The sequence below is a fragment of the Empidonax traillii genome, unplaced genomic scaffold, assembly GCF_003031625.1.
Source record: "Empidonax traillii isolate 1590-97213 ecotype Southwest subspecies unplaced genomic scaffold, ASM303162v1 scaffold1342:size133107, whole genome shotgun sequence".
Taxonomy (NCBI): Eukaryota; Metazoa; Chordata; class Aves; order Passeriformes; family Tyrannidae; genus Empidonax; species Empidonax traillii.
In genome coordinates, this window is record NW_020956535.1 from 48,032 (window position 1) to 58,812 (window position 10,781).

At 64.2% G+C, this 10,781-nt stretch overlaps 1 protein-coding gene across 1 annotated transcript; it reads right to left on the reverse strand.

Annotated features, from left to right (window-relative positions):
- Positions 1-10: 10 nt before the first annotated feature.
- MARCKSL1 (MARCKS like 1) lies at positions 11-2,204 on the reverse strand. The gene is made up of 2 exons (XM_027906702.1): positions 2,083-2,204; positions 11-1,082 (listed from the first exon to the last, which is right to left on the reverse strand). Exons 1-2 carry the CDS (start codon positions 2,143-2,145, stop codon positions 468-470), a joined length of 678 nt encoding a protein of 225 aa, XP_027762503.1. The 5' UTR covers positions 2,146-2,204; the 3' UTR covers positions 11-467.
- Between the last annotated feature and the right edge of the window lie 8,577 nt (positions 2,205-10,781).

The window sequence follows — 10,781 nt, forward strand, 5'->3', positions numbered from 1 at the left end:
AAAAAAAAAAAAAGAAAAAAAAAAGAAAAAAAAATCCATTGAACAGTCAGTGGGCTTGGAAAGCTGCTGGGAGGAGAAGGGACAGTCTGGAGGCCGCAGAGATCCAGAGCAGGAACGTTGGGATCTGTTTTCTTACAAACTGTAAAACTCCAGTGATGTCCAGGATAATAATCTTCCTCCCCCAGGTTTTTTTTGTTTTTTGTTTTTTTTTTTTTAAAGGACTCAGGTAAAACTACTCCAAGTGGTGGCAGTGGTGTGGGAATCCAAACCAGCTTTTCTACCAGGGGGGAAAAAAAGGGAGGAGAGGGGGAAGGAAGAAATACCTCGAGGGGCGTGTGGGGTCTGGGGAGTGGTGTCAGTTCTAGGTGGGCCTGGGGTGGGGGGAAAATTGTGTGGGCGAGTCCGTGGTGTTCCAGGATGGAGAGGACGGCGTGAGAGTCTCCAGTGAGGACGATGCCAAGTGGAATCTACTCTTCCTTCTGCTCCACCGCCGCCGCGGGGCTTGTTGTGGGCTCGGCCCCCGCGGCTTTCGAGGGCTCCTCGGGTTTGGCTGTGTCTCCTCCTTGGCTCTCCCCCGCCTGCTGCTTCTCCTTCTCCTCCTCATCCTCCTTCTTCTCCTTGCTCCCGCCGGCTTCCCCCTCCTGCCCCTTGGGCTCAGCTCCCTCGCTGCCCTCCCCGGGGCCCCCCTGCTCCTCGGCCGGCCCTTCCTCGGGGGGAGCCGAGGGCTGCACCCCCCCCGCGGGGCTCTCCTCGCCCTTGCCCTGCTCCTCCGTGGGAGAGGAGCCAGAGGAGTCCCCGGCCTCCTTCTTGTTCTTCCGAAACGAGATCCCGCTCAGCTTGAAGGATTTCTTGAACGAGAACTTCTTCTTCTTCTTGGGGGCGTCCTTGGGGGCCGCGGCCCCTTCTTCGGGCTTGGGGTCCCCCCCGTCGGCGGGGGGGGCGGGTTCGATGGCGTCCCCCCCGCCCGGCTCGCCCTCGCTCTCCTCCTTGGGGGGTTCAGCCGAGCCGTTCCCGTTCTGGGGGGACACCTCGACCCCCACCTTGGGCGTCATGTCCCCGTTGTAGATCACGTGGCCGTTCTCCTGCAGGGTGGAGGGGGGGAAAGCAGCTCCGCGTTAGACCCCAAACCCCGACCTCAAACCGCGACCCCAAACCACCCCACCCCCCCCAACCCAAAAAGTGGGGAGGGGGCTCCCAGCGGGGGGAATCCAGATGGGAAAAATAGGGGGTTTCCTGCCAGTGGAAACGGGAACGCCGGGCATGGAGGGGGCTCCCATCCGGGGAAAGGGGGGGCATCGGGGATGGAGTGGGGGGCACCCGTATGGGGGGAAAAAGGGGCTCACCGGGCACTGGAGGGGCACACAGCCGAGAAAAAGGGGTGCACCGGGCACCGGTGGGGGGGATCCAGCCGGGAAAAGGGGGGGTTTCAGCCGGTGGAAACGGGAAACACCGGGCACAGAGGGGGCTCCCAGCCGGGAAAAAGGGGCGCACTGGGCACCCCCCGGGTGCCCAGCCGAGGAAAACGGGAGCTTCCACACGGTGGAAACGGGGGCAGCCGGGGAAAAGGGGGAGGGGGCTTTCAGCCGGTGGAAACGGGAAACACCGGCCACGGAGGGGGGCACCCAACAGGGGAAAAAAACGGGGTACCGGGGATGGGGGGGGGTGTGATCCAGCCGAGGAAAACGGGGTGCACCGAGCCTGGGCGAAGAAGGGTCGCACCGGGGGGATATCCACGATGGGAGGGGGGAGCTGGGGGGTCCGTGGCGCTGCCACCGGGCGGCGCCCGCGCTCCACTCGCGGTGCGGGGCGCGGCGCGGACGGGACCCGCCCGGTGCCGGGGGGAGCCCGGGGCGCGGCGCGGGCGCTGCCGCATCGCCCGGTGCCCGCCGGGCAGGAGGGTCCCCCCCGACGGCAGAACAACATCCCCCCCCCCACACACACCCCCGGGGGCACAAGAACCCCTCCCCATCCCCCGGACCGCCGCCGCTCCCCCCCCCTCCCCGCCGCCTTTGTTCCGCGCTCCCGCCCGCCCCGACGGGGCGAGGGTGGTCCTGGGGCCGCGGGGCCCCCCCCGGTACCCACCTGCCCGTTGGCTTTGGCGGTGTCGGGGTCTCCGCCCGCCGCCTTGGAGCCCTGGCTGCCCATGGTGCGGCACGTCGGGTGGTGCCGGCCCCGCCGCGGCGGCTGCGCTGGGCGGGAGTGGGGCGAGCCCCCCGCCCGCCGCTGATAAGGCGCGGGGCGGGGGCGGGACGGTGCCGAGCCCGCCCCGGGGGCGGGGGGACCGCGGTGGAGCCACCGCCCCGCCGGGGGACGGGGGAGGGTGGGGGGATTCTGGCCGCCGCCGAGCCCCCACGACCCTCCTGTGCGACCCCCGGGGATCGGGGCAGCCGCGGTGGGGGGGGTGGTGGGGACCCCCCCCCTCCCCCCGCCCAGTGCTCTCTTCCCTGCATGGGGGGTGCTTATCCAAGCCCCATCATTCCTGGGGTGCTGCTCACCCCATCCCTGACACCACTGAGGTGCCTCTGCCTGCAGCTCCAGCACCCCTGGGGTGCTGCTCGCCCCATCCCAGTCACCCTGAGAGTGTCCCATGGTGCCATTTGTCCCTTCCCTGTCACCTCCGGGACAGCATCGTGGTGCAGGTCATCTCAATCCTGCTCCCTCTGGAGTCCTGCTCCCCCCCAGGGTCCCACTTCCCCCGGGGTTCCCCTCTCACCCCAGCCCCAGCAATTTCCCGAGGGGCCTGCAGTGGGGGCAGGTTGTGCAATGGGTCACACCCCGGCTCCTCAGCGAGCACCCTGGCACACACCCAGGGAGGTTTTTCCCCCTCTGGGTGTTCCTCCTCTCTGCTTTCCTGGAATGGGAGAGCTCAGGAGAAAAGGAAAACAGGACTAAACTCGAGTGGATGCTGATTCTGCCAAGGGCCCTGCAGCATCCCTGTGCTGCCAGGGGGGTCCAGCAGTGCCAGTGGGGGATTCGCTCCCATGGCACCCAGGCACAGCTGGGCCTTACTGGGGGCTCCCAAAATCCCGACCCTTTTGTGCCAGTCCGAACCAGCGACGTTCCCTGCTCACCCTTCCGGGTGCCTCGTCCCGAGCCCCTCGGACTGGGAACCTTCCAGGCACTCGTCACCCTGCTCCCAGCAGAGCCCCCGTCCCCCAGCACCCAGCTGTGCCCCGGGGCTCAGGCAGGATCAAGGCCAGTCTCCCAGGGGGAAAACAATGTCCCGCTGTGTGCGCTGCGCCAACAAGGTCATGTTTTGTCTCCGGCCTCCCTCCCCCCGGCACATCATCACCATCTCACCCCCCGTCGGAGCGAAATTGCTGTTAATTAAAACAGGCGGCATCTTCCTTATTGACTTTTGGGTGCCAGTTGATAAAGCCCTTGGATGGCTGCCGGGTGCTCCGGCCGGCGGCGAGGGCTGGAGCGTCCCGAGCAGCACGGGAGCCAAGGAGGACATTCCCCATTGGAAAACACATGGGTTTCAGGGTTTTGGGAAGACAAACTGTCCAAGGGAGCATGTGGAATCAGTCAGTGAACGGGATCTGCCTCCCAGTACTTGTCCCCGAGCGTGAGGTCCAGGCTGGTGTCCCCGACCTTTCGTGCTAGGGAACAAAGCCCGGCTGGGGAGCCCTTCCCGCTGTCCCAGCAGCTGTCTGGTGTTGGGCAGTGTCCATCCCAGCTCCACACTTCCCTCCCCACCTTCTGGGAGCGGTTTGCAGTCTCCCTGCTGAGGGTCATTTGGTCCTGGCTCTTCTCTGCAGGAGTGCAAAGAGGCCTCACGCTGCTGTCCCATCCCATCCCATCCCATCCCATCCCATCCCATCCCATCCCATCCCATCCCATCCCATCCCATCCCATCCCATCCCATCCCATCCCATCCCACTGCTGTAGCACATTTTGGCTGTGCTGTGTACCCCTGAGCCAGCAGGCCAGGCTGGGGATCGAGGTTGGGGCCGCTTGTCTCAGACCCCCCTTCATGCAGAGCCAAGGTCTTTTCCGTGTTTTTGCTGGAGGGGGCAAAGCACTTCACCCCTCCCTTCCCTGCTGCCCTTCCAGCACCTATCCCAGAGCAGCGGGAAGCAGATGTGTAAAGGGCAAATTCCAGCATGGTTGGACAGGTCAAGATGCAGAGCTGGCAGTGGGGGGGACAGTGACAGCCCCCTCCCCACACACACACACCGTACCAGGACCTCCTGGCGTGTGTTTTTCCATCGGCTTTCATCTCCGAGGAATCCCCAGTCGCCACGTCCCTCCTGATCCCGGCTTTTCTTGAAAACCCTCTTCTGCAGCGCTGCGTAAGGGCTGTGTTTATAAATAGCCACATTCCCCGTGGATTCCCGAGCCGTGCCTCCTCTTCCAGGGCAGATGTCTGTCCTTCCCGCGCTGCCGGCGGCGGCTCCGCTGGATCCCGGGCGGTGCCACCCTGGTGCCGAAACCCCCGCGCCCCGTGGGTGTCCCTGGGCAGGCCAAGGCCGGTTAGTCCGGCTCTCATCCCAGGAAAAGGCCGTTTTTCCCCCTCCGTGCGGGGCTGTGGCACGTGGTGACACCGGGAGAGCAGGTGGAAGACAGGGACTGGTGAATTCCGGCATGAACCAGACACCAACCCAAACCCTGCTGGTGCAAAACCAGTGCCCACCAGCCAGGGGGAACCAGCGGTGGGTCCCAACCCTCCCCTCCTGCCTCCATCCCCGAGGGCAGGGCAGCAGAGCAGGGCAGAGGATGCTCCTGTTCCATCGGGCTCTCCCAGGGCTCAGGGGGCTTTGGCTGCCCGGGAAGGGCCGGTGATTTGCAGGCCACAGACAGACGGACAGATTACGGTCTGTCTGCCCCTCTGGCAGATGGACAGGCAGACAAATCTCTGCTGCTCCCGCCCGCGAGGCCGGGGGGGGGGGAACGGACGACGCCAGATCTTTGCGGATGTTGTTTTCCACTTTCCAGACCTACTTAAACTGCGGCTGATTATTAATTTATTGGGTGTTAAGCGCTGAGAGGCTGCAGGGCAGAGCAGGGAACTTGGCTGCCACACCACAGGGCTGGAGAAGGACGAGGAGGGACCATCCCCAGCCCCTTGTCCTGTCCCTGTCACCCATCTCATTCCCCCGGCCCTTCACGGAGAATTATTTATTCCTGTCCCCACATCATCTGCTGGTGGAGGGTTTTAGAGTTGGGTGGGAAGGGGGAACCAGCAACCAGCAACACCGGGAACGAAGCAGAGGGATTTCCATATTGATTTAGAAATAGCAAAGGAATTAACTAATTAGATCTCTCCAGGGAGAGAATTCCAGCGGGGAGAGTGCGGGGCCGGGCTGTGCCGTAAGCAGGGATGGATGGTCATGGCTTCTGCCACCACCACCAGCACCACCACGGCACTGACAGCTTGGGAACAGCCCTTGGGAACAAGGGGCACGAGGAAGAGCCGGGAATCTCCATCCTCTTTGCCTGAGCAGAAGATGGGAAGTGCCAAACCTGCCCGTGGAGTCGGTGCCAAGTGATCCTCTGACACCTGCACCGTGAAAAAGCCTCCTGGACCCAAGCAAAGCCCTCCAGGGACTTCACCAGGGCTCTCCCTGTCACCACAACCAGTGTCCCCAAATCCTTCCTGCCCTGGGAAAGGCTCCAGCCCGGGAGGCTGCGGCGAGGCGCTGACTTCCCATAGAAACACATGAAAGGGCCCGTTCTTGTATCTGCCAGAGCCCCGTCATTTTTGGTTGTGAAGATCCCATGGCAACCGGCGCCTTCTGCAACTGCTACACTTGCTATTTCTGGGCTTGCTTTTTCCCTCCTGCCACATCCTCGTGCATCCCACCCCTCAGGATCAGCCCTGCTCTTCATCTCCCCCTTTCCCACCCCATCACCCCCTTCCCTGCTCCTGCTGGGGGGAGGGGGTGGCTGCTGGGAGTTGTGGAGGAGGAAAGGGAGAGCAACCTCCTCCATATCCTATCTTGGAGGCTGTCTGCCCTTCTTTTGGAGCCAGGAGCTGCAGTATTTGCCATCAAAGCCAAGCCCCAATCTCAAGCCCTCCAGCCCCATCCTGTGCTGCCCCAGCCCCCATGGTGGGACATGAGGAGTCCCAGATGCCTCCCCATAGACATGGCTTTTGGTTAATTTTGGCTTGGTGGGGATCAACACCCCGAGGGGGACCCCTGCATGGCCTTTCCCAGCCTGTTGATCCCTCCTGGCTCCTCCTGGAAGGACAGGAGGGCCCTGGCCCAGGGATCCTGCTCATCCCACGCGCCTTATCGCCCATATCCCGGCCTTAGGCCGCACTCCGGGGCTGATAAAGGTCTCCCTGACCCTGAGCAGGCCAGCTGGGGAGCACTGCAGGAGCAGAGCAGCCTCCAGAGGGTGTGCAGAGGGAAGCTGGGATGCAGAATCCAGCTGGAAGCAGAGGTGGGAGGGTGGTGGGTGGTACCACAGCGGGCTCTGCTCCCCTGACCCGGGCAGGATCCCCCCAGCTGGGGCTGAGAGGGGAGCAGGTCTCAGAGCCTCCTTCCTCGTGAAAAGGGAAGTTTATAATGGAAACAAAAGCAGTGCTGAGTCCAAGAGGAGCTTTTCCCATCCCGTTTCCTGCGGAGGTGCGGCGGGAGCGTTCCCTGCACGCCACAGCGGGGGCAGCCTGAGGGGAGGGGGTTGTTTTGGGTGGGCATCATGTTCACTGAGTCCACAATTCCTTCCCAAAATCCCATCTAACTCTGCCCTCTGGCAGTGGGAAGCCATTCCCTGTGTCCTGTCCCTCCATCCCTTGTCCCCAGTCCCTCTCCAGCTCTCCTGGATCCCTTTAGGCCCTGCAAGGGGCTCTCAGGTCTCTCTGGAGCCTTCTCTTCTCCAGGTGAACACCCCCCGCTCTCCCAGCCTGGCTCCAGGCCTGGAGCATCTCCCTGGCCTCCTCTGGAACTGCTCCAGCATCCCCAAATCCTCCTGCTGCTGGACCCCAACGCTGGGGGCAGCTCTGCAGGTGGGGTCTCACCTGAGCAGAGCAGACAGGGACAATCCCCCCCCTCCCCCTGCCGTGGGGATGCTGATCCCCAAAAAAAAAACCCTTTGGCAGCGAGGACACAACATCCCACCCCCTCCCCCGCCCCCCTCCCGGCGTGGTGACCCCTTTTGCCCGAGTCCCCGGGGCCGGTGGCATCCAGCCGACCTCGTCACGGACCCGGGACAGGGAAGCGGGGCCGGGATGCTCCGGGGCCCGCGGTCCCTCCCCCGGGAGCAGCGGGATCTATGGGCCTCTTTCTCCCGGCAAGTCAATGTGTCTTTTTGTTGCGCTGCCGGGGTTGATGCCGGCGAGCGGGGACAGACAATACGTCGCATTGTTCCCTTTCAGCAACATCTGACGGGCCCAGGCAGCAGAGAAGAGGCCAGTGTGTGTGCCCGGGATGGGGACGGCTGTGGGGGAAGGGACCGGGATGGACGGACAGGCAGCAGCAGGAAAGACGCGGGGACAGCCCGAGGAGGGTCTGGATGCGGGGCTGGAGGGATGCCGGGTGCCTGGGCGGCGTGGGAGATCCCAGAACCCTGTTAGTTTGGGTTGGGAGGGACCTGAAAGATCATTCAGATCGGGGGGGGGGGTGTTATTTCTGGAACCCAAACAGCCTGGAAAACCAGTTCTGAGAGCCACAGACTTCCCACCCCGCTCATCCTAATGGAATATTAATTATAAAGCCTCATTAAGAACCTCAAGTGTCAATACCGTGATCCTTCCCATTGCTGGTCCCTCTCCCAGAATTCCTGGCTGCTTTCCCAGGACTGTGCAGCTGGGGGTACCTGTCCCCCCCTGTAAATCCAGAGAAATTCTCTCCCCAAAATCCCACACTGGTGGGATGGGGCAGGAGCTCAGTCCCTGCTGGGCTGCGAGGGCGGGACTGGGAGCAGAGCTTGGAGGGGGAATCACAGCAATGCCAGGATTGTCTGCAACTTTCCACCAGAAATCCCCTCCTTCCCTTGTCCTGGGCTGTCCCTGGCCTGGATTGCTTCATTGCCAGGAGCAGAATTCCCCTCAGACTCAGAGCAAAACCGAAAGTGTCCCCAGAGCCACTGCAGCCGCAGCCCAGAGACCCCAGGGGTGGGCTCTGGGGGGCTGCTCCGTGTCCCAGCCTGGTGCTGAGGTTTTTGGGGAGCACTTTGCCTTCCAGGAATCCCAGCAGAGCCAGTTCAGCTCACACCCTCCCTGGGAGCTGGTGGGATGCGCTGGGAGGGGGCACGTGGGGGTTTTGGACACTCTGGTGGCAGGTGCCACTCTCCAATCCCCTTCACAAACCTCTTGCACAGCTTTCGAGGCCGGGGGAGCGCGGTAGGTCCCCGCTGTGCCATCCCTATCCTGCTGCAAAGGGAGTCTGCAGCCCCTCTGCGGTGGGAGAGCATCCCCCCTGTCCCACCCGCTCCTGGGAAGGGACAGCAGCGGGTTCTGGGGACCCGCCGGGGCGGGGACTGGCGGTGTGGCCCGGTTTGGTGGCAGCGGTGCCCTCCCCGCCCCCACGGCTCGCTGGGATGCACCGGCGGATGCAGCTCGCCCAGACTTGCATGGCCGTAGCCATGGCAACGGCTGCGCCGGGCGGGATGCGGGGGGATGCGGGGGGATGCGGGGGGATGCGGGGGGATGCGGGCGCGGGGTTGCAGCCCTGCCATCGCACCCAGGGCTGGCTTCTCCCAGCCTGTCTTGTCCTGCCTTCACCCCGCGTCTGTCTCCACTGCACATCTGGGCTCTCCCAGGTCTGGATTCACTCCATGTCTGGGTTCAGCGAGGTCTGAGTTCATCCCACATCTGGATTCACCCCACATCTGGCTTCGCCCACCACACCTGGTTTCATCCTTCTGTCTCGATTCACCCAGGACTGGATTCACCCCATATCTGGGTTCGGCCAGGTTTAGATTCGTCCCACATCTGGCTTCTCCCAGGTCTGGCTTCTCCCCACATCTGGTTTCACCCCTGTGTGAGCTCACCCAGGTCTGGCTTCGCCCCACACCCGGCCCCCCCTGTGCGAGTTCCCCCCATTTCCAGCAGCGGTGCCCAGGGACACACGGACACACACAATCCCTGGGGTGCCGGTGCCGAGGGGGGGTGTGCAACCCTCGGGGAGGGGCCGGGCAGGGCGTTGGTGGAGCCGTCACCGCCTTATCGGGGCCATAAAGCCGCCGCTGTTTGCACTGGTGCGGCCGCGCTTTGTCTCTGCATTAACTTTTAACCGCGCCGGCTTTTCCTCTCCGCTGCTCCCTCCCAGCCCCGCCAGGCTCGGGGGGGGTGGGTGGGGGTGGTGTTGGATCCCAGCACGTGGCAGCACCGTGGGGGGGCTGCATCCCGCCCCCCAAGCCTGCTCTCTTCCCGATCCTCTCGCATCCCGCTCCTTCCAGCCGCTCGGTTCCTCCGGACGGGAACGGCGGGGGCAGAAGGGACATCGCGGCGGCGGCGGCGGCTGCGGCTGCATCGCGGCATCAGTGCCACGATGCCAGGCTGGTGCTGCCCACCTGCCCACCCCGCTGCCCGCCCCAGCCCCCTCGCCGCCAGCACGGCTGGGTTTGGCAGCAAAGCAGCTCAGCTGGAGAAAAGCCTCGGGCGCTGGAGTGACCCACTAACCTTCTTCTTCTGAAAAATGCATGAAATGCAGGCGGCTGCCGCGGGACTCGCACATGCACCGGGAGGGGGCACGGGGGGGGGCACGGTTTGGCACCGGGAGGGGCAGGGGGAGCCTCGGGGAGCCCCCCCGGGGGTACCCGCTGCACTGGCTGCCCAGATTTGGGGGGGCTGGTGCTGTTTGGTGCCAGGTACATCCCCAGCCTGGGCGAGGGGTGGCACGGGCAGGGATCCCGGGAGGTGCCCGGGCGCGGTGCTGCCCATCTGTGCCGGTGCCACCCGGATGTGGGAACGCCGCCTTGGAGCGAAGTCCACCCCGAATGTCACCCAGGAGCCCGCTGCCGCAGCCAGGGCTCGCTCCAGGCTCCCATTGGAGTCCAAGGACATCCCAAAGAGTCCTCCCTGCTCCGCCCAGTGCCACGGCGGTGTCCCACTGGAGGCACGAGGCGGGTGGCAGGGTCCCGTGGGCGCAGGCTCGCCCCATCACTGCCATCACAGCTCTGACCTCGTTTCTCTCCAGCTCCTCCACGCCTTTAATACACCCGGAGCAGATGGCAGCGAGCCGGGGCGGGGGGGTGGTGGGGAGTTGGGGGTGGAGGGGGGAAGGCGGCTCAGCCCCTCCACGGGGACACAGACCCCGCTCCCCGTGCCCTCAGCACCCCACGGCCCCAGTGGGAGCCACGTGGCCCTGTTCCCGGTGTGGCCCTGTCCCCGGTGTGGCCCTCGTACTGGTGACTGCGGGGGGGACGCGTCCCCACCGCCCTGGAAGGGGTTAAGGGATTCTGTCGCATGCGGCTGATTGAATTTCGGGCTCCTTTGCATGGCTGATTGCGGCTGCAACACCTCCGTGAAGACACAGCGCTATTTTTAGCTGCTCTGGGCTGGAGTTGAGCGGCCCCCGGGCAGCCCCCGGGGCGGTGTCCGACCCCAGAGTCCCACGGCAGGGGGGACAGGCACCCCTGGCCTTCGGCGGGAGCAGCAGAGGATTTGCAGGATTAAGGGTTTGCCTTTGTTTTTGTGTCACAATCCTGTTGGAAGAAGAAGAAGAAACAAACCCCAGGAGCCAACAGCAGCCCAAGCTGCGATGCCGTTAGCCTGGAGTGAGTAAATCATGGAGCTGTTCCATCCCTGCTCGGAGAGGGGCTCATTCCCTGGCTGGATCCATGTTTCCCATCCTCTTCCCTCCATGCAGCCCTGCTGGAGTCACTGGGAG

Excerpts from the sequence above, each read along its gene's own strand:
- MARCKSL1 (XM_027906702.1), bottom strand. The coding sequence starts at position 2,145 with ATGGGCAGCCAGGGCTCCAAGGCGGCGGGCGGAGACCCCGACACCGCC. Across the intron at positions 1,083-2,082 it reads CCGCCAAAGCCAACGGGCAG|GAGAACGGCCACGTGATCTA; the intron begins GTGGGTACCGGG and ends TCCACCCTGCAG.